Consider the following 27651-nt stretch of genomic DNA (forward strand, 5'->3'; position numbering starts at 1 on the left):
CTGACCAGGTCTGAGGTATAGCCATGGGAGTGGGTTGCTGGGTTGAAGGGGAGGATTTGGAGTTGAGGACATCAAGTAGTATCAAGTTAGGACATTGGATGCATCATCCTCGAGAACAATGCCACAGTGATGGCAAGACTTAGATTGAAGAGGATGACTGATATTAAAATCCTTAGACTCTGAAAGAATGATGTAGAAGCTGATAGTGATGAGAAGGGCTAAGCAGTGGAAGATCGGTGGTGCTTCAAGAAAGAGAGATTGTTGCCAGAATGTGGGAGGATGACAGTGTCCACGTGGCAGTGGGAGCTGGGAGAGCATCCATACATCCTTCCTGCTCTGTGCTGTGCTGGACAGTCAGGAATGACCAGGACTGAGAGGATGATGATGTTGGTAATAATTTACTTGCAGTTGAAGGGTTCCAGAAAGCATTATGAGAGAGGTAGGGAGCAAGGACAGTAGAAAAAGGATAGGCTAGGAATGAAATGAAAAATCTTATTTTCTCCTCAAAAAACACAAAAAAACCCACACCACTGTGAGACGAGGAGGACTATTATTTTGAGCCCCATTTTAGAGGTAAGAAAAAGAGCCAAAGAATTGAAAGGTCGTGTCCTGGAGTTAGCAGCAGACCCAAGACTCACCCCTGGGCCTCTCGGCAAGCGGGCACCGGAGGGCAACCCTGGAGAGAGCGCCCACCCAGTGCAGCCCCCCTGCGGATTGGGTGGAAAGGAGGAGAGGGGGAGTTGGGCCAGCTTCTCTCTCTGCCTCCCTAGGCTACCCGAGCATCGCGCAAGGCCGTCGCCTTCGGCAAGCGCTCGCACTCCATGAAGCGGAACCCCGGTGCCCCTGTCACCAAGGCAGGCTGGCTCTTCAAACAGGTGCGACCTCCTCCGCCATTCTGCCCACCATCACCACTGCTTTCTCCTCATAGCACTCTAATTCCTCTGGAGGTATAAAAGCCCTTGTGTGTTTTGGTATCTCCTTTTTTGGTATATCTCTGTGAATGAATCTCCTAATTTTATAAAGGCTCAGAGAAATTGAGTATCTTCCCAAAATTGCACAGAAATTTAGTGTCAAATTTAGGAACCCAGCCAGGTCTCTTAATGGACAGATGCAATGACTTTGAAATATGCAAGATCACCAACCCAATGGGATCCAGCCTCTTGCTAACATGGGGGGAGGCGGGTTCCAGGAGTCCACCAGTTCTCCCCAGGTTGACCTTGCCACTGTCCCTGCCTGCCCTCTGCTCACTCATTCTGGCTCATCTTTTGTCCCTTTTATCTTCCCCCAGGGAGGCACCGATGCCCAAGAATGACAGAACGGGAAGGTCACAGGCAATAATCTAATGTCAGGTCCCTGTGTCTGAGGTCTTAAGGGGGCTGCCGCCACTCGTTAGGAGGTCCTTATAATTAGTGCGGCCCCTTTCTGCTGCCTCCACTGATGGCCCCCCAGCTCACACCCCTCCTGTCTGTCTCTCCACGTGCCCTGTAGGCCAGCTCCGGAGTCAAGCAGTGGAACAAGCGCTGGTTCGTCCTGGTCGATCGCTGCCTCTTCTACTATAAAGGTGAGCTCGCCCCTGGGGCTGGCGAGGGCCGCGGAAGCTGGGTCCCCATTCTTTCTCGTTCTGCCGGATCACCAGGCTCTGCTTTGGATGGACATTGTGGAGGTGCAGGTGTCCCCACGGTGGTCTCGGGCACCAGTGGGTGTGACAGTGAGATGGAGATGAAGCCTGTGTACTCACACACGCAGTCACTCACACACACAGTCACACACACAAATCACTCACATACACAGTCACTCACTCACACAGTCACTCACACACACAGTCACACACACAAATCACTCACACAGTCACTCACTCACACACGCAGTCACTCACACACACAGTCACTCACACACACAGTCACTCACACACAGTCACACACACAAATCACTCACATACACAGTCACTCACTCACACAGTCACTCACACACACAGTCACACACACAAATCACTCACACAGTCACTCACTCACACACGCAGTCACTCACACACACAGTCACTCACACACGCAGTCACACACACACACAGTCACACACACAAATCACTCACACAGTCACTCACACACGCAGTCACTCACACACACAGTCACTCACACACACAGTCACTCACACACAGTCACACACACAAATCACTCACATACACAGTCACTCACTCACACAGTCACTCACACACACAGTCACACACACAAATCACTCACACAGTCACTCACTCACACACGCAGTCACTCACACACACAGTCACACACACAAATCACTCACACAGTCACTCACTCACACACGCAGTCACTCACACACACAGTCACTCACACACGCAGTCACTCACACACACAGTCACACACACAAATCACTCACACAGTCACTCACTCACACACGCAGTCACTCACACACACAGTCACTCACACACGCAGTCACACACACACACAGTCACACACACAGTCACTCACACACGCAGTCACTCACACACACAGTCACTCACACACACAGTCACACACACAAATCACTCACATACACAGTCACTCACACACACAGTCACTCACACACACAGTCACACACACAAATCACTCAGTCACTCACTCACACACGCAGTCACTCACACACATAGTCACTCACACACGCAGTCACACACACACACAGTCACTCACACACGCAGTCACTCACACACACAGTCACTCACACACACAGTCACTCACACACAGTCACACACACAAATCACTCACATACACAGTCACTCACTCACACAGTCACTCACACACACAGTCACACACACAAATCACTCACACAGTCACTCACTCACACACGCAGTCACTCACACACACAGTCACACACACAAATCACTCACACAGTCACTCACTCACACACGCAGTCACTCACACACACAGTCACTCACACACGCAGTCACACACACACAGTCACACACACAAATCACTCACACAGTCACTCACTCACACACGCAGTCACTCACACACACAGTCACTCACTCACACAGTCACTCACACACACAGTCACACACACAAATCACTCACACAGTCACTCACTCACACACGCAGTCACTCACACACACAGTCACTCACACACGCAGTCACACACACACAGTCACTCACACACACAGTCACTCACACACGCAGTCACTCACACACACAGTCACTCACACACACAGTCACACACACAAATCACTCACATACACAGTCACTCACACACACAGTCACTCACACACACAGTCACACACACAAATCACTCACACAGTCACTCACTCACACACGCAGTCACTCACACACATAGTCACTCACACACGCAGTCACACACACACACAGTCACTCACACACGCAGTCACTCACACACGCAGTCACTCACACACACAGTCACTCACACACAGTCACACACACAAATCACTCACATACACAGTCACTCACTCACACAGTCACTCACACACACAGTCACACACACAAATCACTCACACAGTCACTCACTCACACACGCAGTCACTCACACACACAGTCACACACACAAATCACTCACACAGTCACTCACTCACACACGCAGTCACTCACACACACAGTCACTCACACACGCAGTCACACACACACACAGTCACACACACAAATCACTCACACAGTCACTCACTCACACACGCAGTCACTCACACACACAGTCACTCACTCACACAGTCACTCACACACACAGTCACACACACAAATCACTCACACAGTCACTCACTCACACACGCAGTCACTCACACACACAGTCACTCACACACACAGTCACTCACACACAGTCACACACACAAATCACTCACATACACAGTCACTCACTCACACAGTCACTCACACACACAGTCACACACACAAATCACTCACACAGTCACTCACTCACACACGCAGTCACTCACACACACAGTCACACACACAAATCACTCACACAGTCACTCACTCACACACGCAGTCACTCACACACACAGTCACTCACACACGCAGTCACACACACACAGTCACTCACACACACAGTCACTCACACACGCAGTCACTCACACACACAGTCACTCACACACACAGTCACTCACACACACAGTCACACACACAAATCACTCACATACACAGTCACTCACACACACAGTCACTCACACACACAGTCACACACACAAATCACTCACATACACAGTCACTCACACACGCAGTCACTCACACGCACAGTCACACACACAAATCACTCACATACACAGTCACTCACACAGTCACTCACACACAGTCACCTGCACACATAGTCACTCACACGCAGTCACTCACACACGCAGTCACTCACCCGCACAGTCACACACACAAATCACTCACATACACAGTCACTCACACAGTCACTCACACACAGTCACCTGCACACATAGTCACTCACACACACAGTCACACACTCATACACACACACTCAGTCACACCATCTCTCATTCATTCACACAGTCACTCACTCTCTCACACACTCACTCTCTCACTTTGTATTCAGCGGTGTCAGCAAGGGCCTGCCAGCTTTCAGGCAGAGTGCTAGGCCGTGGCTGGTGAGACCTGGTGACAGATGCTGAATTCTGGGTGGAGCAGGGAGGAGGAAGAGGGAGAGGAAGGTCCCCAGTCACTGCCAGCAGGTCACCTGCTGATTGGAGCACGTGTTGGTCTTCCTGCCGTCCCACTGGGATGTGCGATCTTATCTGTGGTGCAGGAGTTTTGTCAGTTGTGTGCGCTGCAGTGTCCGCAGCCCCTAAAGCAGTGCATGGCACACAGTATGTGCTCCATCAACGTGGAACAGCACACATCCCCAGCTTCTACCCTCTCTGTGCCCCCCACGCTCCCTCCCTACCCTCTCAAACAAAATGGAGGAGGGCAAAGATCTGATAACTTTGATACAGCGACCCTAGGAGGTTGTTTTTAAAATGCAGCCGTTGCTCGGCATCCATGGAGGGGTTCGTTCCAGTGCTCCTGCAGACACCAAAACCCACAGGCACGCAGTGTCTGCGTCTAACCCAGGCACGTTCTCCTGTGTGCTTTAACTCATCTTTAGAGTACTTATACTATCTAATACAGTATAAACACTATGTAAATAGCTGTGATGTGTATTGTTTAGGGAATAATGATAAGAGCAAATGGCCTGTACGTGCTCAGTCCAGACGTCGCCGTGTAGGCCTTTTGATGCGCCGTTGGTTGAATCCTGGAGTGCAGAGCCCTTGGACCCCAGGCTGACTGCAGATACAGCAACATGTGTCAAGGGGGGCACGGAGAAAACCAGTGAGGGCTGGTGACGGTGACACAGCTGTCACACTGAGGCAGCTCGAGGAAGCAGGCATGGGGCTGCGAAGAGAGAGGTGAAATGACTTTGCAGCAGAGGCCGTTTCCTTTTGCTCCATTCCTGGGAGGGGCAGACTCCTGGTTTCTGTGGTCTCCTGGGAGCAGCTCGGTGGATCACTGACTTTGGCAAACAAGGGTTGTACCCAGTGGCCCTCCAGAACCGTGCTGTCCCTGTGCCCTGAGGAGAGAAGTCCAGAAGGGTCTGCGTATACAGGGTCCGGTCACAGCAGAGACCCCAAGATTGGGGGAGAAGAGTCTGCCCAGGCCAGCCTGGGATCCAGGGCTGCAGAGGGTGAGAAGCTGGAGGGAAGCCAGGCTCTCTGCAGGGGAGAGACTCTGGGCCTGGCATGAGGGTAGAACCTTAAAAAGCCGCAAAATCAAGGGGCACTGCAGTGGGGGTCACTATCCACCAAGAGATGGTCTCAGGAGACCCCTAAACACTGGCCTCGACTTTCCCAGGCAGGGGCCCATCTCCTCCAGGGGATGACAGCCTCTGCTTTCCTGAGGAAGCCCTGGTCCCAACCATGGCTCCCTCCTGCTCCTCCGGCTTAGCCCTTCCTCTGGGCACCGTGCTGAGGTCTGTGCAGGAAGCGGGACCTTGGGCCAAGTATGTTCTGCAGGTGATGAGTGGGAGTAGAAGGGGAGCTGGGGGAGTTGGTGACCCCTGAGGGATTTCTCCTGAACGCCAGGTGAGGGTTTTCACAGTCCCCAGCCCGGGGAAGAGAGCTATCCCAGGGAAGTGGGGGGGGTCTTGCCATAGCCTGTGGCCCCACCTGTCCCACAGAGCCACCCCCACCCCTTCTGGCCTCTTGCTGACAGCTGGGGGCTCTATTCGCTAATCCATCAGGCTCCTTGGGAGATGCAGCATGAATTATGTAACAGCCTGATTGTTAGCCCGACTGACCAGAGGGTGGGGGCGTGCAGGGGCGTGTCTTCCTGTGGAGATGTGGACCATGAAGGGGAGGGCTCCACGTCAGGAGAGGACAAGGCAAGCTGCCAGGTGCCTGGGAGAACCTTAGAAACAGTCAGCCAGAGGAGCCAGAGCCAAAGGTGGGGCCACCCGCTCTGCCCCACTGTCCCACTGTTATCCCTGTGCCTGTGCCCCTGCCAGAGCTGTCTTGCTTGGAGAGGCTCTGCAGACAGGAGAGTGGATGCGAGTGCAAGCTTCTCGGGTCCAGACCACACGTGTTTGTTGGCTGTGTGCTGAACACCGGCCCCTTGAGGTGGTATTGCAGACCTCGTGTCTAGAACAGCATCTGTAGGGCCACACTCCAAATGCCCCACACCACGGAGTGTGCCTCTCCGAGTCGTGCAGAGCACACCTGTGCGGCTGTGTGCAGTGGACCTGAGTGCCTGACAAGTAGTAGATGAGCAACAAATCTTTACCATAATAAAGCTGACATTCTTCTCTCCCCCCACCCGCACCGCACACGCACACACACGCACACACATCTCACCCGGGCCTCTATGTCCCTGACAGATGAGAAGGAAGAGAGCATCCTGGGCAGCATCCCCCTCCTGAGCTTCCGAGTGGCCGCTGTGCAGCCCTCAGACAACATCAGCCGGAAACACACCTTTAAGGTCAGTGGGCCTTCCTGTCCCAGGTCAGGTGGGGTGGGAGGCCTCCTCGTCTAGAGCATAGGGACTAGAGAAGGGTCCAGGGCCACTTCCCTAAGGAGCCCCAGGTGTGGTGGTGGAGGGAGCAGGCAGTGGCCCCTGGCCTCCATGCAGGCTGTCGTGAGGCTAAGGCGAGGCTGTGCCGGGACCCCTCCTCTTTTCTTGGGGGTCGGGTGGGTAATTCTCTCTCCAGGGTGGGCCAGTAGGGATGTGCTTCAGGGGTTGCAGTTTTTCCTGAGGGAAAAATAATTATGTCCTGAGCCAGTGGACACTGCCCTGTGGCCTGCCACCTGGCCCTTGGGAAATCACTTGCTGCAGAGGCAGAGCTATGGGGGGTGGGGTTCTGACAGCCCTTCTGGAAAGGCCTCCTCCCCGCTCAGGCTGGGAAACTGGACCCTCAGTTTGAAATTGAAACTGACACAAATTTCAATCTCAAGAGAAAATTAGGAGTTGAGTTTGATTACAATCAAGAGAGGCAAACCTCAGGCAGATGACAATTTGAGAGAACAGGTCACAGGAAGACGGGCCTCTCCTGCCTGCTCGGCGGGCTCCTGTGGAACTCCCTCCAGCCTTGTGCAGAGACGCACGCACGCCCCAGCTTGGAGCGGTGCCGACGGCGGGGTGACACCACCGCTGGACGCCCCAGCTCTCACCCTGTGCTCCTCCGTCCCCTCCGCCAGGGAGCGCACTGCCTCTTGAAGACCCAACTCTGAGGGCTGCACTCAGTGGCCCAAAAAAAAGACGGGCCTGCAGCTGGCTCATCCTAGGCCAGTATTTTTCCACATTTAAAAACTCCTGATCCTGGGGCCGGCCCAGTGGCGCAGCGGTTAAGTTCGCACGTTCCGCTTCGACGGCCCGGGGTTCGCCAGTTCGGATCTGGGTGTGGACATGGCACTGCTTGGCACACCATGCTGTGGTAGGCGTCCCACGTATAAATAGTAGAGGAAGATGGGCACGGATGTTAGCTCAGGGCAGTCTTCCTCAGCAAAAAGAGGAGGATTGGCAGCAGTTAGCTCAGGGCTAATCTTCCTCAAAAAGAATAAAACAACTCATGACCTGGCACTGGCCCCATGGCAGAGTGGTTGAGTTCACATGCTCCGTTTCGGGGGCCCAGGGTTTCGCCAGTTTGGATCCTGGGCGCAGACATGGCACAGCTCATCAGGCCATGCTGAGGTGGCGTCCCACATGCCACAACCAGAGGCACTCACAACTAGAATATACAACTATGTGCTGGAGGGCTTAGGGAGAAGAAGAAAGAAGATTGGCAACAGATGTTAGCTCAGGTGCCAATCCTTAAAGAAAAAGAAATTCATGACCCATTAAAAATGATAATCTCTGTCCTTTTTGTATTTTGTGATGCAAAGACCATAGGTTCCTTTCTGTTTTCCAAATATAAACTATAATGTTGAGCGTGCCTCTTCTTAGAACTAAGCCCCCCCTCCCCCATTAAGAATTGCTGTCCAAGACCCCGAAAACCTAAAGCTATGGTGTTAACCCATGGGAACTGCAGCTCCCGCCAGGCCAGGGCCTGAGCTCACGGGGCCTCAGAGACTGTCCTTCAGCCTCTGGTCACCTGGCCACACAAAAGAGGTGGGCAGCAGAGCAGGCGCTGCTCCAGGGAACGAGGAGGGACTTCTCTGGCATATAATTAGTTTCTAGCCCCACAGGGTCTTATGTGTGAGAAGTGTGAACAGAGTGAGCAATAATAAAACTCGCTCCAGGGAGCCCGGTTCTAGCTGGGGAAATAGGAACAGGCTGTTCAACCAGCAACAAACAGCCCTGCTGTACACAGTTGCCCTGGCACACTCACATGGTCCAACAGCCTAGCTCGCCCTCCCTCCAGCCTCGTGCAGAGACGCACGCACGCCCCGGCTTGGAGCGGTGCCGACGGCGGGGTGACACCACCACTGGACGCCCCAGCTCTCACCCTGTGCTCCTCCGTCCCCTCCGCCAGGGAGCGCACTGCCTCTTGAAGACCCAACTCTGAGGGCTGCACTCAGTGGCCCACAAAAGTTCTGACTGTGCCATTCACTGGCCTTTCCCCAGGGGAGGGAGGGGAGCTGAGACAAGTGGGATGCTTGTCCTGCTGTGGCCACCAAGCGAAACTCTTGGATGGCTAATAATGAGCAGGCACTGTCCCTGCCCCACCTCCTGCTGGGCCCTTCGCTCTTCCTCCCTAGCCCTCTGAGCTCCTCCCTTCGGTCTCTGGCCCATTTCTGTGTGCAGGCTGTGGCCCCTCCCTCCCCGCCCACGCCCTGTCTCCCCAGGCCCTCTGCCTTCCCTATCACAGGCAGTCGTCCCTGTGCCTTTGCTCTCTCCTGTGTCCTGTGAGCTCCTCAAGTGCAGAGAACATGGCTTTGCTTTCCTTGTGACTGGTACCCACAGAGGAGCTCTGCACACACAGGGCGCCTACTGGCCCTGCGACACCCCCACCAGTCCCGCCTGTGCCCCTGCTCTACACTAACCCTGTGTTCTCCATCCAAGGGCTTGCCTGGGCCCCTGGTCTCCATGTCGCTGCACAGTGTCAACCCCCGGATGCCTTCTTACAGCTTCTCTGGCTTTTCGTCAGTACCTCCCTGCCTCTGTCCACATGCTGGGCCCCTGCTGGAGCAGGGACTGGTAGGATCCAGAGGAAGGAGGCCCATCCCCACCCCTAGAGAAGTAGGACGCATGCTCACTGGGTAATGGATTCTGTCTGAGAGAAGTCCCATGCTGGGGAGAGGTGCTGTGGTGTGTGAAGGTCCCCTCGGAAAGGTTTTGGAGGGTGAGGATTTGACATTGCTGCTTAGGAGAGCCCTGGGGTGTGACCAGAGGAGCCCTGTCTTCTCTCCTTCCAGCCCCTAGAGACCCAGGATTTAGCACCCAAAGGGGGAGAGTCCAAGGTGAAGTTCACATGGGAGCCTCTTAATCACTGTGGATCTCTCACGTTGGGTGGGATGAACGAGGCTGCCTGCTCTTTCTGGGAGGTTGAAGGTCTCACCTGGAGCATATGCTAAGGTCCCAGAAAGAGTCTAGCTCTGGAGCATCTTTCCTTGTGGCCTAGGAGCCTTGTTTCTCCCAGGAGACCCGTCCCTATGATACAGACGTGTCAATGAAGACCAGAGGAAAAGCACAGCTGTTGGCAGTTGCAGAGCTGGTCAGGACAGAGCTGGGGGGCGCTGGAGGCCCTGACTCCTCTCCACCACCAGCCCAAATTCTTGTGGCGCAAGCTCTCCGCTCCCCTTCTTGGTGGGCGAACTGGGCGTTGCTGAGTGCTGTCCTATTGGTGACACTGAGTAGAGGAGGACAGTCTCAATGGCTCCCCACTTCCCCCTGTTCCTCAACATTCCTGCTGTGTCATCTTCTGTCTCTCTCTTTGGTGTTCGGTTGACCTGTTCTCTGCTTTTCTTCCTTCTGACCGCGTGAGGACCCCTCCTCTGGACAGGAGCTCTCTTCTGGGTTCCCGCCTGCCGTGCCTGTTTGCGGCCGCCAACTAGGTAGTGTGCTCTGACTGTCTGCATGCCCCTTGCATGCCCACGGAGATGGAGGCCCAGCTGTGTCTCTGCATGGAAGAGACAGTGTCAGCTTCTCAGAGGCCAAGCTGGGGCTGAGATTGGCATGTGCTGTGGGGGCGTCTCTCCCAGACATTGGGTAATTGCCCTTCAATTCAAAGACGGGATTTGATGGGAGAGCGGGTGTGGTGATTGTCCCTCCTGCTTATAATCACCTCCAGTGGGGCAGGTAAGCTTCCTGGCTACTGGGGTGCCTCGTGGTGTCTGGAGAGCTAGCTAAGGCAGACACCTGGGTGCCGGCTGGAGCACTTGGGGTGGCTGTGGGACACCCTCTTTACCTTGCTCCTGAGCTCCATGCGGGGCCAAGAGCTGTAGGTCAAGGAGTAGCCTGCCTGACCACCTGTTCTATGGGTGTGGGTGTCTTATCCCAACAGGTGACTGTGTGCTGGGTGCAGGAGGCTGGGGCCAGTTCCACGCAATGCGTCTCCCCACAGGCCGAGCACGCCGGGGTCCGCACATATTTCTTCAGTGCCGAGAGCCCTGAGGAGCAGGAGGCCTGGATCCAGGCCATGGGGGAGGCTGCCCGAGTACAGATCCCCCCGGCCCAGAAGTCGGTGCCCCAAGCTGCACGTCACAAGTGAGTGACGGGTACTGGGCATGGACTGGGAAGCACTAAAGGAAGAGGAGGCCAGAGGAAGCGCCCACTCCCTGGGCCTCTGAGCCTCTGAGGAGTGTGAAGGCCCCGCCCCCCAGCAGGGGCCTGGCTAGTGATTTCACAGCCTCTCTTTTCTCCTCCCCTGACGGCTCCTCCTCTTCAGTCTGAGTTGGTGGAGGCCAAGAGAGAAGCCAGGTCCCATCGGGGCCTGGCCAGGAGCCCAAACCTGCGGTCATTGGCTCATTTTTCTCGGCTGTGCATGTTAAGCATGCAGCCTTTGGAGGCAGATGGGCTTAGGTTCAAATCTCAACTTGGCGACTTGCCCATAAGTGTGACCTCAATGTGAGTTTCTTAACCTCTCTGAATCCAACTTTCCTTTCCTCAAAGACAGCAATTATGCTCCATTCCCAGGGTTGTTGTGAGGACTAAATAGTGTACGTAGGATGCCGGCGTGTGGTAACCCTCAGCATGTGGCTGGGCATCCAGTCTTAGCACCTGGCTCTCTTTGAGCTGGGTGTTGATTCTGAGTTAGCTGTTCACAAGGATCTGTATACAGACTCAAAATCTAGTCACGGGTCTTAGATATGTTTACCAACAATGTTTCAACAAAGATGCTTGACTGTGTTGAATTTGGGAAACTAAAGGGAGAACACTGTCCCGAGGTTCCATCTCTGCTTCAACCAAGGCGGGCCCTTCCAGCAGTTCAAGCCCCCATTCCGTGAATATTTACTGTAGATATAGACGTGTCCGGCCCTGGGTCAGGAGCTGGGATGCTGCGGGGGAGCAAAGTCCCACAGCCTCCTGCTCAGGGGGCTTCTACTCTAGCAGAAGTCGGTCCTGGAGGGACCTTGCTTTGGAGAAGCGAATAGCATGTTTCTCTGCCTCTGAAGTCTGAGACCACAGCCTCTGCCATGTTTGGTCTCATAGCAAACCTGTCCTGTGAGGGGCACTATTGTCATACCCTCCTGGTTCAAGGAGCCAAGACTCATGGAATTGACTAACTTTCCGTAGTAGAGAGGACTGACCTGTAGCTGGGGCATCAGGACAGTTGCTATTGGGAAAGTTGGGTAGAGTGCACCCCAAGTTTAGGGGCGGCATCAGGGACAGACTACAGACCAGGGCTGGGTGAGGTTAATCTTGGCCACAGCATGAAGGCTGGGCTCAAGGCAGGTCAACAGAAGGGAGCGGAAAGTGGCCCTTGGAGAAGACCTGGAGGGCGGAGTGAGCACAGGAGTGTAGGCGGGATGGGATTATGTTTTCTAATCATTGCCCAGGCTGGGAGATAAAGCAGTGGGATTTGGGAAATGGAACTGTAATGCATTGAGTCCTGTTTCCATCGCTACCTTCCTGCCCACCCTTCTCCGCTCCATTCCTCCTTCTCAGTCTGCCACCCCCACCCAACTCCATGCTGGGCTGGAGTCCCTTACAACGTCTCCCTTGGCATCCTGCAGCCATGAGAAGCCAGACTCAGAGAACATCCCACCCAGCAAACACCACCACCAGCCACCCCTCAACTGCCTCCCCAAGCCTGAACCGGAGCCCAAGACTCGAGGGGAGGGTGATGGCCGAGGCTGTGAAAAGGCAGAGAGGAGGTCCGAGAGGCCCGACGTCAAGAGTGAGCCTCTGGTGAAAGCCAACGGCCTCCAGCCTGGACCTGAACCAGCCTCAGAGCCAGGCAGCCCTTACCCTGAGGGCCCAAGGGTCCAAGGGGGTGGGGAGCGGCCCACCCAGCCCAATGGCTGGCAGTACAGCTCCCCAAGCCGGCCAGGGAGCACAGCTTTCCCGCCTCAGGACTCAGAGAGTGGGGGACAGCGGCGGAGCTTCCCCCCACGTGCCAACCCCGACAAAATCGCCCAGCGCAAGAGCTCCATGAACCAGCTTCAGCAGTGGGTGAACCTGCGCCGAGGGGTGCCCCCACCTGAAGACCTTCGGAGGTGAGGTGGTAGGGGGCAGAGGTGGAGCTGGGATGCTGGTCCAGCTAGGGGCTCAGGCTGGGGTAGTGACATGTGAGGCATCCTCTATTGGAAACATTCTGGAAGCCAGGCTGACTTGGGAAGCCAAGAAAAGCCCAGGATTCCAGCTTGCCCAAATCCTTTCCTGCCCCAGGGCTCCGTCTGTGGAGTCTGACCCCTGGCCCTGATTCTTGCTCTCTCTGTTGACTTCCTTCAGAGGAAGGGACAGAGTACCTAGCGCCTCTCCACTGGGACGAGGAGGAAAGGGGCAGGTGGTCACAGGGAGTGGCCTTAATGTTGTTCCAGGCAGACATCCACGAGCTTCCCTCTTACAGCCTCGTCTGTTCCAGTGCTTCTGCCAACACGAGACTCACTAAGCCCACTCACTCCCTTTTTGAATGACTCTAATTGTTTGAAAGCCATGATTTATATGCAGTTTTAAAAAAAGAAAAGAAACAGACAAAATGTTGCCACTTACTGATCCTAGTTCTGCCCTCTGGACCGATTGACCCCTTTCCTTAGTGACTGGCTCTCAGTATCTGAAGGCGTTGGGCCTGATGCGTTCACCCGGGTCTGGGCAGCTCCAGGTTACAGCAGCAGTGTCCGGAGGGCTGCTCTGGCTGGGCTGTGCCTGGAGAAGTCCCGGGAACCTACCGCTTCCGCCCTTGACAAGATCCTAAGTTCAGGGAAGCTGCCCTTTGTCCCTTGTCCAGGTGCCTGGTACACTCTGCTCATTCTGCTGTTCTTCTCTCTAGAAAAGACCTGATAAATTGGTTCATGCTGAGATAGAGATGGCTAATAAGGCTTAAAATTTTTCCCCAGAGGCATTTCATTTTAAAGAGACAAAGATGGAAGCTCTGAATGGTGAAATTTCTGGCCTCGGAGCTGGGTGAGGGAGGGAACTTTGAGGACGGGCCTTCCCCTGCACCTCTGGAAACAAGCCTCCAGCGTCTGGGCAGTGGCTGCTCTCTGTGCTCCCAAGGCCAGCCTGGGGCGCCTTCACCTGGTCAAACATGCTATAGGCTGGAGGATGTGGAGGTGGGGCTGGGACCTGGGCGATGGGGGGACGCACCCACTTCGTCTGGTTTCCTTACAATATCCTGTCTCTCTCAGCCCCTCTAGGTTCTACCCTGTGACCCGCAGGGTCCCCGAGTATTATGGCCCCTATTCCTCCCAATACCCTGACGATTACCAGTACTACCCACCGGGGGTCCGGCCGGACAGCATCTGCTCAATGCCAGCCTACGATCGGATCAGCCCGCCCTGGGCCCTGGAGGACAAGCGCCACTCCTTCCGCAATGGAGGTGGCCCCGCCTTCCAGCTGCGCGAGTGGAAGGAGCCCGCCGGCTATGGGCGGCAGGACAGCACTGTTTGGATCCCCAGCCCCTCCCGGCAGCCAGTCTATTATGATGAGCTGGATGCCACCTCTGGCTCCCTGCGCCACCTGTCCTTGCAGCCCCGTTCCCACTCTGTGCCCCGCTCTCCCGGCCAGGGCTCCTGCAACCGTGCCCGCATTTACTCCCCCGTCCGCTCACCCAGTGCCCGTTTTGAGCGACTGCCACCTCGCAGTGAGGACATCTATGCTGACCCCGCTGCCTATGTGATGAGGCGATCCATCAGCTCCCCCAAGGTGAGCCACCAGCCTGCCCCTCCTCCGTCATCCCCTGAGGTCCCTCAGAAGCCTGAGACACCTGCTGAGAAGAGGTGGCTATGTGCGGCATCGTGGATACAGGGTCACTGCGCTGTGTGTGGGCAGGGCCAGCGATGCTGCCCAGAGAGCCAGTGGCCCTGTGATTCCATCCACAGGAGAGCTGCCTTGGGGCCTTTGCTTTGCCCTCTGAGTAGGAACATGGCTCTCTGTGCCCGTCCCCAGGTTATGCCAGGAACCCTAATACCATATAATGGGGGCAGACAGGGTTCTGTCTTTTCAGATCTTGAGGACCTGGACAGATCATTGCCAGGATATTGCAGTGAACAAATGCTGTCCATTGTAGTTTGGACTCTGCTCTGGGACGGGATACAAACATCCCTGACCTTGAGCATCAGTTGGTGGGGAAGTCCGTGTCCCAGCCGGACCCCCTCACCTCCAATCCTCTTTCTCTTTCAGTATGATTACCTGGGAGACAGGCGGCCAGTCCCTGCAGGACTGTTCCCCTACAACTACCCGCCATCCCCCACGGTCCACGATAAGATGGTATGTCCTCTCCATTCCACTCCCCCGACCTCTCCTCCCAGGGCGCGGCCAACTAGGGCAGACCAGGGACGCTCTGTGCCCAATGCCTAACCTGTCTGGTTTCTAGCAGCCTCTGGATACCTCCTCCCTCCTGATCAGGACTCTAACCCTAATACATAACTTGGTGCCAGCCACCCCTGCTCCTCTGTGACACAGAGCAGAGGAGTGGGACGAGATCTGGAAGCACGTAGCCTCCTGGTCCTCTTGACCTCAGAACAGCCGTCCCCTGCAGCCTGCAGAGGGGCCTGGATGGGGCTTAGATCATGCACTGGGGAGAAAAGTCAGGCTGGGGCTCCCAAATAGGCATGATCTTCTGGCCTTCTCCCCCCGAGGGCATTTTGCTCCAAGTTTGTCCTCGCCTGGAATGCTACCTTTGGGGAAAGAGACAAATGGTGGGATTGAGAAGAAAAGATTTTCCATATTGTGTCTCTCCTTCTTTTCTCTCCCTTTTCTACTTGTGTCTCCTGGAATTTGTTCTCCTGAGAATTTTCACCTCCACCTGGAGAACTAGATGCAGATCCTCTACAGGGGCGGGAGTAGGGTGGGGGCCCACTGGAACCAATAGGCAGAATCCTTGTCCCCCAGGCCTGTTGCTGACCCCTCTGTCTCCGTAGCCCCAGGAGGCTAGGGTGAGGCAGGCCTTGACAGATGAGGGGGACTGCTCCTCCTCCCCTCTTCCCTCTTCGTTCTCCTCTGCCAGTATCCAAACTTGGTACCCTCGACACACAGCAGATACGCCCATCCAGAAACCACCGATTTTTCCAGAAAACTAAGCAAGAGCTGCCAGGAAGCACTGACTAGATCGCTTCCATGGTGCTTCCTTCTCCCAGGGGAGGGCCAGGCAGCCGTGAGCTGGGCCCACTGCGTCCCTCCTCTCACTGGGCGACCTCTGTGCCTCCCCGTCCTTGCCCCTTCCTCCCCAGAAATCCTCCAGGGCAGAGAGAGGCCTCTCTCGGTCCTGCCCAGCTAACTCTTAACCGCTTTGCTTCCTCTGTGTTGTCTTCTTTTGTCCTGTCCCTGTTTGTTTGTGTGACCTCGGGCTCGGGCTCCGGGTAGGACGAACTTTTAGACCTTCAGTTGCAAAGAAACCTAGAGTATTTGGATCAGCAGGTAGGCAGAGCTGGTGCCCCTCACCACCCCTCCCTCCCTGCGCCTCCCCGCTCCTCCCACCTCCTCATCTTCATCCATTTGACAACCTTTGTTGGCACAACCAGGACACAACAAAGGGGCTTATATTTTGGTTCGAGCCTTCACACCCTTTCTCTTCAAAGCCCTTTAGGACAGCTGGGGGTTTCCTAGGGAAAGGGGAATAATAAATGACTGCATGAATAATTAATGCACCTCCTGTTTGTTCAGCTCAGCAAGAACTGCCCCAGGCAGGGTGCAGGCAGGGAATTTGCGCTTTCGCTGGAGAAAATAGCAGAGACTGTGGGAGGAGCTCTCTGCTTGGCCTGAGATGCTAGGGACTCAGTTCAGCCTGCATCTGGGAAATTATCCTGTCATATTCCACAGGCCATTGTTAGACTCCATAGTTTTTAAGCTGAGGACTACAGACCTGCTCTAGGATGCTTTAAAAGATTATGTTAATTCAGTGTATTTGTTCGTTCCTCCACAACGTTCCTTTGCATATGTGGCTCATGTTTTCATGAGAATTCAGTGCGGTAAACAGGGAGTGTTATCACCTCGGTTTTACAGATGAGCATCCTCTCGAGACGGGGAGTGTTCCTGTGAGAGGAAAGCAGTCGACGCCTGGGCTCCTGACTCCAGGCTCTGACCATTGGCTGCCTTGCCTTTTGAGGCTAAGGAGGCTCTGATGGTCAGTGGGTGTAGACAGGCTGGGGGTCAGTATGCTGGGCATTGATGTGAATACAGACTCTTGTGTTCAGACCTGCAAGCTGACTACTGTTATAATCCCCATTTTACAACTGATGCAATGAAAGCCCAGAGAGGTTAAATAATGTGCCAAGTACACATAGCCAGTGAACGGCAGAGCTCGGAATGTGACTCTGAGCTTTCGACCCCATTTATAGCTGAGGAAACATCTAACATGTGAAGAAGCTGCAGTCAAACCTCGTCAGGATGATTTCATGCTGTTAAAGTTGCAGAAAGAACCATAAACTTGCAATCAGAGCATATACCTGTGATTGACTGGTGGTTCTAGTCATAGCCGTGTGCCATGTCACCCATGGTCTCACGGGGCCTCGATGTCTCAGTGGGAGCATCCTCTGGAAGACCCTGAGCACTGGGGAGTGCTGGTGTCCACATTTTAATCAGTAGGGCGGCTCCCAGCCCTCAAGGACATTGCGTTTCAGTTCCAGAAGCAGCGTGTGATGTCCACCCCATGAGCATTCCAGTCCAGATGGCATGAGTCCTGGGATGCTACCCAGACCAGGCTGGGAGCAGGGTCTCCAGGGCTGGGAGCAGTGAGGGGTCGGGCTCCGTGTCCTCTGGGCTGCCGGGCAGGCTGGCCTCCCTGTCGCCCATCCACAACGCCAGGCATTGCACACATACAGTTAGGCCCCTTCCTGGGGGCTTCTGGCCTCACAGAGGGGCCAGGCTGGGGGCTTCAGAGATAATCTTTCAGAGGACCTCCTCCTAGGTGAAGGACAATATTCCTCAAAGCCACTTTTGTATGATGAGAAGAGTTCAGAACACAGTCAGACCCTGCACTCTGGTTCCGGCTCTGCCGTTTACAAGGATTTTTGTTTTAACCTTGGATACAGCACTCAGTCTCTCTGGGTCTTTGTTTTCTCAGTCATAAAGTGGACATTGTGGAACCTGCCCTTTCTACCTCACAGAGTTAGAGAATGAATACAGGAGAACTTTGTCAGGATGGTGAGGGGTGGTGGCTGCTGTGATCATTTTATTGTTCTAAAACTCAATTAAAAATGCTAATTGAGCAGCACTTACTTCGGGCGGACCCTGGGCTAAGTGCTTTCTCACCACGTTCCTCTGACGGTTTGGAGTGACAGAAGGTGGCACACGGGAACCCTCCTGGAGGTGAGGCCCATGTGGGCTGAGAGATCCCAAAGCCACGGCAGGGGTGGGAGTAGGCGAGCACGAGAGCGTTCCTACTTCCTTCCTCTTTTGCTTTAGACCCACGGGTTTGGGAAGGAATGAGATCCTTGGGGTCCAGGAGGAGCCTGGCCTCCTGGCCCCTCTCCTAGCCTGATGTGTCAGCAGGTCCGCCTTGTCCTTCATGTACGTACACCACACACCACACGGGACGCAGGCGGGGCACACAGGCAGCAGACGTACACACACACATGCGCACCACAGACGGTGGCACATACGCCACACACGCACACCCCATACACAATCAACACAGTCTCATATATACACGCAGGCTCCAAGAAGACAGGGTTCGACTTGAATTCAGATCCTTACAGAAACCGTGGTTGACGTCTGTTGACTTTCAACTACTTACAAAGAGTCAACCTCATGTTATAACTGCTCTTTGAAAGCCTTTTAAATGACACTTTATGCTGTAGAAAAAAAAATTTCCACCCAGGCTAAAGAGGCAGAAAAATCAGATCCTAGGAAAGCCTTTTAAAATGCTTAGACCTGCGAACGGGAGTAGCTGGGTGCCCTTGCCCCATCCACAGCACACGGAGCGGGGCTGCGTTGGGCAGCAGGCTCAACAGGGCGGGAGGAATTACATGTGGGTCCCACAGAGATCGGGCAGACAGGGGCAAAAATGTGGGGCCCTGAACTGTGACCCCAGAAGACCTGCCCTAAGGTGGCTCTGTCCCTTCCCTCACTCACTTCCCCTCCCCCAAACCCTTTTCCTGCACAGCTCCCTCCTGCCTTCTGCTGCCTTCTCCTGTGGATCAGTTGAGTTAAAGGGACATAGCTAAGGACACTCCCTAATATGTTCACTTTTTGATACTGTCACACTGGAACCAGTGGGGGAAATGACGGCACTTCTGGTTGATTTGCTTGGCTTGTCTTCTCCCTCTCTCTCTCACCCTTCCTTCTCTCTTTCATTTGGCAAATAGTCTTTCCCCTTCCATGTTCCTAATGATTCTTGAAACACAAAATAGCATGCTGGGGAGCTGTGCTCCATTACCTGGTGTCCCTTTAACATGGCTCGCTTGTTTGGCCTCCTGACTTGCTCCCTAGTGTCATCCAAGATTGGCATGGATGCTACCAGCCCAGCTCTGGAAACCGCGTTTACAATCCTTTCTACTCTAGAGCCAGGGCGGGCAGGGCTCGGAGGGAGACTGGGCCTGTCCACTTGGGAAGCCCATCCAAACAGCAGGTCCCAGGGTTTCTTTTCCAGTTGTTTCATTTAGTTCAAACTTTGGGAGACTGGCCTTTCCAACTGCATGTGTGGTCTTTGACCAAAGTAGTTTGAGAAATGAGAGCTGGAGCAAGGAGATGGCGACTTCGGCCAAAGTGGATGAGGCCACAACACTCAGACACTTGGGAGTGTCATTGGGCTGGGGCCTCTTCAGAGCTACGAGCAGGGCACAGTGCCTCCCAGCTCCCTTCTGTGACCTCTCCTCAAGATCAGCTTCAGTGCTGGCCTGGGGACAGGGTTCACAAGGGGTGAGCAATGAGTGAGACCAAATAGAGGGTGCTGGAGGCCCCAGTAGGAGCTGCCCTTTCCTGTTCCTGGAAAATAAGTGCAGGCAGGTATGGGGGAGACGCCTCTGTGGAGTCTGAGTGTGAACCATCCCTTCCTTCCTCTGCTGCAGATGAGTGAGAGCGAGACTCTCATCAGTATGGTGAACCGCATGGTGGAAAACTCCTCCCCCAGGGCCCAGCTCTTCATGCAAGTAAGACCTCTGCCTGGCAGCATGGTCCCTATCAACAGTTTCAGCTGCTTGTGCATGGTTGAGTCAACCCATCTGGGATAGGGCTTGCTCCGCCCAACCCGCTCATCTGCCAGGCCTCATCTCCCAGGCTCAGCCTGGACCCCCTCCTTTAATTCCACTGTGTCTCCTCCATTCTTCATGTTCATGGGTGAATCCAAGGCCCATTTCCCAAACCATCAAAAGAGCCAGCACCAACATTTCATGCCATGCCAGGGATCACACATCTGCTTTTTAATGTCCAGGACTTCTATTGCATATCTGGTATCTTCTTAACAGATGTCATGGGGTTTAAGGGCCTGAGGGGTGTAATGTGGAGCTATCCAAAATGCCAACGTTGTGTAGAATGTGTTGTGGTTACCAGATGTCACCAATGGTGGGCAGCACTTGCTGGACCCAGAGACACTTCTGGTTTAGGCACAAGCCCTGTGGCTTGTTCAGTCAACTAGGGCAATAGTTCTCAGATGTTTCTGATGCTCATTCCATTCTCCCATGTCTTAGCCTCAACAGCCAATGGTTAACTGTTGTTCTCGTGGTTGCTACCAATAAGCCGTCTGGGAGCTTACACATCGCTGGAGTCCCTCTTGGCAGTCGATGCTAGAGTGTGAGGGAGAGGAGATATAGAGCAGGAGCTGAGCAGCATCTCTGTCTCCAGTCAGCCTAAGACAATTGGGATGGAACCGAGACTGGGCCATCCCAGGCCAACCAGGGGACAGCTTAGCTTAGCTCAGGTTCCCCTAATGGAAGCTACCAGAGGTGATGAACCGCCGTCTCTGGCAAGAATGGAGCAAGGGTTGTCAGCTTTCCCACCCACACACCCTGTCTGTCCCCTACTGCAGTAACCGGCCTCATGTTCCTGCAGGTCCCTCCGTACCCAGAAGTGTTCCGGGACAGCCTCCACACCTACAAGTTAAATGAGCAAGACACAGACGTAAGAGCGGCTCTCCTGCTCCCTCTGTCCGCTCTAGCCCTCCCGCTGCCGTCCTCAGCCCTGAGCTCCTCCTTGGGGCGTTTCCTCCATCCATCTCTCTCCTTCTGGTGGCTCTTCATACATCTGATTCACGTCCTCTCTCTCCACAAAGACGGCATTCTGCCTGTCCCTCCTCATCTCCCTCATTCCTTGTTCCCACCACTTACCCCACCTCCCATGCTGGCTGTGCGTGTTTCTCCACTGAGCTCTAGGCCTCTTGTCTGCAGCAGTGGGATCTGCTTATTACAGGAACAGAATTTGTTAGGAGGTAAATCAATCTGTTCTGTGCCCAGCATGACAGGAGTTCCTGGGTGTCTGGAAAGATCATGGCCCCACTCCACCCTGCCCTCAAAGAGCTTCAGGGTAATGGGAGAGCCAGGTGGCAGCAGGTGGCAACTTAGGATTCATATGCTGAATGGGACCCATGATATATTCTACCGGAAGGTGGGGTGGTGAGACCATGTGGCCTGGTGGGTCAGGGACAAAACAGGTAGCATGTGAGCTGGGCCTTGAAGTAAAAGGCCAAGAGGGCAAGATTTGGCTCGGTAGAAAAGAGCCAAGGGAGTATCTGAGGGATGGCGTGGGTAGATGTGTGGCTGCCGGGAAGTGCGAGTCTTTCCTGAAGAGCAGTTGGCCTGACCCTGCCTCCTCCCTGTCACTGCTGGCCTTGCCTGGCCAGCGGGTCTGCCCAGCAGGCCTGGGAGAGGTTCCATCCAGGCAAGGGCCAGACCTTGGAGGGACCCCTGGAGGGAGGAGGGGAGAACAAGGCTCTCTCCGTCTGGGGAACCAGTTTATAATGTTTGCTGGTTCTTCTGAGACGCATTCGGATACCGTGCCTACCCCTCCCATCCATTCCCTCCTGGGAGGTGGGGCCACACTATCATCTCCTCAGCCCCTTGAGAGGTAGAGTCACCAGGAGGATGGGAGTGCAGGAGCTTAGCATCTGGCTCTCAGCTGTCTTCCTTCTCAGCCTGACTCACTTCCTTGAGAATGAACACATCTCCCTTCCCAGTTGGTCCTTGGGGAGTATCCCAAGGTGAAGACCATCTTTGTGTTCCCGGGCCCCTCCAAGGTTAAGTTGAAGGCCCTAGGTTCCTCAGCAGGGGAGAGGAGGTGATATCCAGAGGCCAGGCCCTGCCAACCCAATTCCCAGGTCCCCTCAAGCCATGTCCTTCATCCCCTTCTCTCTCCTTCCCTTCTTCCCACTCCCTCGGGACTCCAGAAGCTGCTGGGCAAATTATGTGAGCAGAACAAGGTGGTGAGGGAGCAGGACCGGCTGGTGCAGCAACTCCGAGCTGAGAAGGTGAGAGCCAAGGGTGGTCTTGAGAAGAGGCACTTGGGTGGCTGGCCAGGAGAAGATGTGGGTTGCTATCTCCATCCTGACTAAGCTGACAGAGCTTTGTCCTTCCTTAAACTTCTGTCCTGCCTTTAATCAGAACTGCTGAAGCTTTGCTGGGGACCTCAGCCAGTGTGAGGATGACCTCCACTAAGCTGCCAAGTTGAACCTCTGGGGCTCAGCCTTCTGCTCAAAGTCCCAGAGACAAACTATCAGGGCTGCTCACAGCCGTTCCTGCCTTTCTTCAGGAAAGCCTGGAAAGTGCCTTGATGGGGACCCACCAGGAACTGGAGATGTTTGGGAGCCAGCCTGCATACCCGGAGAAGCTGCTGCACAAGAAGGAAGCGCTGCAGAATCAGCTCATCAACATCCGGGTGGAACTGTCTCAGGCGACCACGGTAACCCGGGAGCGGGCTCTGTGCCCAGCCCCCACTGCCAGGAGAGCCACCTCTCCCACCTGGTGCTCCCTAGCCCCAGGCTCTCCTCTGAGGGTGAGAGCAGGGGGCTCTCGTCTGGGAGGGGCATGAACAAAGACCCCACGCTGCCTGGCAGACAGAGAGCAAGTGTGCCAGCCCTTCGTTCCATTGAGTCTTCACCCAGGGAGCTGGCTTATTTCCCACAAGCTGTGCCTGCGCTGGGGTTCTCAGGACAGCATGCAGTGCAGGGCCGCTGATCTCCTTGGCTGCTCTCACACCTGTGCTGCCCACCTCTGCCCTTTCCCTGGAGAACCGGGGCGCCGGCAGAAATGGTGCTGCCCTGGTCGTTTCCCAGTAAAGCAGGGCAGACCCTCCAAGCCTGACAGCCTCGGCAGTAGGTCTAGGAGCAGCAACCAGAGCCCAGGAAGAGGTGGCCCGGGAAGGAGAAGGGTCTCCCACTCCAGAGAGCGAACACCTCCCCTGGCTCTTTCCTCTGCCTTCCACTCTCTCACCTGGTCCGGGGAGGAGGGCGGGGTGTGGGGTGATGGCACCTGCTTTGGCCTAGCCACAGTCCAGAGAAGATCCTGTTTCCCCTGATTTCAGTTTGCAGTGTGATGGGCTGTTGCACCTCTTGTTAGGCCAGTGTTTGACGGTCATAAGAGTGTCTCAGCCTGTGCCCTGGCCTCCCGTCCTTCTGTGCCCTCCTCCCCAGCCCTGCAGGCCTCAGGTTCTCTGGCCCCGGGCCCCGCGGCAGGACAAGGAGGAGCGCTGTCTTAGTAAGCCCTCCCTGCTTGCAGGCCCTGACGAACAGCACTGTGGAGTATGAAAACCTCGAGTCGGAGGTCTCTGCCCTGCACGACGACCTCTGGGAGCAGCTCAATCTGGACATCCAGGTGAAGAGGGCCCCGGGCAGGCGGGGCTCGGTGCGTGCTTTGGGCTTCCCTTGTCCTTTTGACTGAAAGAGACCAAAATGGCCTCCTTTCTTGCTTGAGAGATCTCAGACACTGGAAGCAAGGAGTTGGTCCTGAGACAGAGGACAAGGTTTGGGGCCACTTGAAACCGCTCTAAGTGTCAGGATGAAGGTAGTGTGGGCTCTTCTTTGTTCCATCAAGTTGTGTGGAAGGAGGAAAACTGAAGCATGGGAGCCTTCAGGCAGACATAAGGTGTTTTATGACTGAAAAGATTACACAGATGTGTACCTGTAAGTATAGTATAAATATCAACCTGGCGCTCTCTCGTGGCATCAGTGTCAAGAGTGCAGAGCGGTCCCCTCGGGCACACTGAGGTGGGAGAGGGGCTCTCGGTCCTCGGGCTCAGAGCACCTTCTTGGAGGCAGGACGGCAGCTCCTGCTCTCTCCGTCTCCTGTCGTCTCTCCACTGGGTCCTGCTCTTCTCTAGCTGGCTTTGCAAGCCCTGTCCCTCTGCTGTACCTGGTTAACACCCCATTTTTCCTCCTGTTTCCCTCCTGGTAACAAACTCCACCCCAACCTTGCAGCTGGTGAGGCAGGGTGAGGTAAAGGCCCTCCTGGTCTGAGGACCCAAACGCCACCGTGTCCTTTGGCAAGCCCCACTCTCAACAGGTGGGATAGCGCTGTGGTCAAGAGCACCAGCCTCTGTGACAAACAGACCAGACTCAGATGGTGCTCGCTCTCCTTGCTAACAGACAGTCTTGGGCGTGAATCCCTTCATCCCTGAAGTCGGGACAGCTGTTGCCCTGGCCCCCAGGGCTCCTGTGCAGCCACAATGAGCTGGTGTACGCAAAGCACACAGCCCAGGCCTGCAACAGGGGACGCCAGACAAAGGGTAGTCATTACTTTTCAAAGAGTGTAAACTCTGACTGATTATAATTTGTGAGTATTCAGGCATATGTTGGGTGTGGATATTACCAAGGGGCTGTCTGGATATAAAGAAAAACAGTAAACTGGAAGTTGTTGCCCCTGGGAAACAAGCTACAGAGAGTGTCCAGCTGAGGGGCATGGGCTCCCAGACTACCAGGTCCCGGGGAGCTCGAGCAGGGTCCTCTTCTCCTGGTTCTGAGGCCACGTGTTTACCTAAAGGGGCTCTTTACTGTGACAGGGCCTCTTGCCTGGCAGTTCCAGAACTGTTTCACAGAAGCTGAAGAGGCAGAGGCCGCCCGTGAGAAAGACGAGCGTGCTGGAGCAATGTGTGTGCGCATGTGTGTGCACACAGGAGGCTCCTGCTTGCTGCTCTTCCAAAGGGCATGGGGGAGAGGGCGGGGACGCCCTCAGCAGCCACTTCCTTTGACCTGCTCCGGGGCTGTTTCAGAATGAGGTGCTCAACCGGCAAATCCAGAAGGAGATCTGGAGGATACAGGATGTGCTGGAGGGGCTGCGGAAGAATAACCCATCCCGGGGCACAGACACGGCCAAGCACAGAGGTCGGTGCCTCCTCCGCCAGCTTCCGGGGCTTCTGGCCTCTCCAAAATGCCCTGTCCCACACCTGCTGGCTCATAGCTCTCTGCCCTCACTCTGCGCTCAGAGCCAGTCAGGGCCTTCTCGGGCTCCAGAGTCCTCCCCCTCCCCTGGGATGGCAGGTGGGGCTCCCTTATCCCCCACTGCCCCCCTAGAATAGAACAGACATAACACCCAGAGACACTGTTGACCCTGACACTCTGTATTCCTCCCCAGAAGAGGTCAAAGAGCACCTGGGCCTCCCCAGCCCCTTACCCCATGGGCCATGGGTAATCTGAGACCAATACCTTAACGTCTTCCTTAAGCCCTGGGACCTTGGGCTGGCTTTCCTTGATACCTCAGAAGTAACAGTGTCATTTCTATCCATGACCTCCCCCTGCCCAGCATGTGTCTCAACAGCTGGCCTGTGACCCAGCCCTGTGATAAGTCGCTTCTGCAGGCCCAGGTGGCCCTGAGACACTGAGTCCTCCTCCCACATCCCTGGTCCTCCCCGGCCTCCTCCACCTGCGGACCCCATCCGCACCCCAGGCTCACCCTGCCCCTCCCTCATCTCTGTCCCCTTCTGTTTCCCCCAAGGAGGCCTTGGCCCCTCTGCAACCTGCAGCTCCAACAGCCCCGCCAGCCCCCTCAGCTCCGCCAGCCTCACCAGCCCCCTGAGCCCCTTCTCACTGGTGTCTGGCTCTCAGGGGTCCCCCACCAAGCCTGGGTCCAGTGAGGTAAGCGGAGAAAATGGAGCAGCAGGTAGGTGGGGGAGGGAGGGCCAGGTCCTCATTTGCCTGAAACTACACAACTTCTGGGCCCATCTCTTCCCCAGAGGCCTCAGCCCTGGTGCTCTGGCTCCCACAGCCAGCTTGGCAACCTTCCTCCAGATTTCTCCTTCAGCTGTTCTTGTCGCCACCTGTCATCTTAGCTGCTTTTAGAGAGGTCTCTTCCTGAGCACCAGGATGGTTAGCAAAGATGTCAAACACTTAATAGGAATTTAAATGCAGGATTGTTCCATGGGGGGCGAGGGTTGAGGGCTGGTATGGGGAGCAGGTTCCTCATCAGTCAGTGAGCAAGTGTTTCCTGAGGCTCTGCCGTGGGCAGGGGTGGTGTGAGGCCCTCTCAGAAAGATCCACATGCATGCCCAAGGCATTCCACTCAGGGAGCCCAGTGTCCAGTGGGACAAGACCGATGCATAGTGAACGACCAGCCTCTGGAACATAGCCATGTGTGTCTCAATATTGACTCATGTGGTCCAGACCATAAATGCTCTGAGGTTGCAAAGAGAGGGTGGAAGTTAAACTGGGCCATTAAGCATTGGGATAGGTAGGGGAACGGGGAAAGGCATTACAGGCAGGAGAGATGGAAGGAGCAGAGGGCGCAGGTGGGAACGTGCCCAGTGTGATGTGAGGCAGTGAGGAGAGCACTGGGGAGTGGAGCACGGGCGGTTTCAGTCAAGGAGGGCTTTACAGGCCAGGCAGAGTTCACTCTGGAGCTGGAGCTCCATCCAGGCCACGGGTGGGAGTTTGGTGGTCCAGGGGCCACCCCAGGGCTCCAGCGATATTGTCATCTGCCTCCTGCTAATGCTCTTTTCTCCTGCTCTCACAGCAGCTGCTCTTCTTCCTCCTAACGCTCTGGCTTCTCTCTGCCTCAGGAACCTGGCCCGCCACGGCCTCCCCTCCCCAAAGCCTACGTCCCCCTGGAGTCTCCTCCTACCGTGCCTCCACTCCCTAGTGAGAGCCGCTTCTGGCCATACCCCAACTCCCCTTCCTGGCACCACAGTGGCGAGACAGCCAGGGGTCAGGTACCCAGCACCCTTGGGTCCTGGAGGGCAGGGGTGGAGGGAATGGGGCACAGGGCCAGGAGAGGGGCAAGGCCAGGCACTGAGTCATTTTCCCCATCCCAATCTTAATTTTCCCACAGCTCAATTTCTACTGGGCCCTCTGCACAGTGGAACTCTGGGATAAGGAAAGGATGTTGAGATGCTCATAGAGGCTCTCTTTCCCCTTTTTGCTTTCTGTGGATGATGAGAAAATGAGTTGCTGCCCTACCACATGCCCAGGCTCCTGGGCAGCCCATGGCTGTGGGTAGTGGGTTATGCCCCACTCTCTACCAGCACCACGAGATGATGGAAATCAAGTGACACCCCCCCCATACACACTGGTGCCATTCCAATCCCTTCCTGCTCTTGTCCACCGCAGACTCCAATCCCCCATGCCCTCTGTCTGTCTCTGCCTTGCCTGTGTCCTCTCTGGGTCTCATCAGCCCATGCAGTGTAGGGACACAGGCCCTTTTCTCCCCTGTTCTGGTTCCTTCTCTCACCTGGACCCCTGGCCAAGAGCCAGGAGAGACGTGCAGTTAGGCTTGGAAGAGGTTGCGTGGTGAGTAGA

At 55.3% G+C, this 27651-nt stretch overlaps 1 protein-coding gene across 37 annotated transcripts in view; it reads left to right on the forward strand.

Moving 5' to 3' along the window:
* PLEKHA6 (pleckstrin homology domain containing A6) overlaps positions 1 to 27651 on the forward strand; it is a 137158-nt gene that overhangs the window by 96953 nt on the left and 12554 nt on the right. For 19 of the 37 annotated variants that reach the window (XR_011498187.1, XM_070497445.1, XM_014829789.3 and 16 more), the window contains 16 exons: positions 771 to 875; positions 1489 to 1561; positions 6841 to 6941; positions 10903 to 11105; positions 12575 to 13057; positions 14189 to 14705; positions 15183 to 15269; positions 16365 to 16418; positions 20009 to 20089; positions 20988 to 21056; positions 22318 to 22398; positions 22680 to 22829; positions 23645 to 23740; positions 25134 to 25245; positions 25856 to 25995; positions 26916 to 27065. Coding sequence is in view for 34 of the 37 variants with exons in the window: in XM_070497445.1 (XP_070353546.1) it covers positions 771 to 875; positions 1489 to 1561; positions 6841 to 6941; positions 10903 to 11105; positions 12575 to 13057; positions 14189 to 14705; positions 15183 to 15269; positions 16365 to 16418; positions 20009 to 20089; positions 20988 to 21056; positions 22318 to 22398; positions 22680 to 22829; positions 23645 to 23740; positions 25134 to 25245; positions 25856 to 25995; positions 26916 to 27065 (2502 nt within the window). In the remaining 3 variants the exon portion in view is untranslated. The other 18 variants (XR_011498188.1, XM_070497449.1, XM_070497454.1 and 15 more) reach the window with 11 other exon arrangements.

Source organism: Equus asinus, chromosome 25 (assembly GCF_041296235.1).
Source record: "Equus asinus isolate D_3611 breed Donkey chromosome 25, EquAss-T2T_v2, whole genome shotgun sequence".
Taxonomy (NCBI): Eukaryota; Metazoa; Chordata; class Mammalia; order Perissodactyla; family Equidae; genus Equus; species Equus asinus.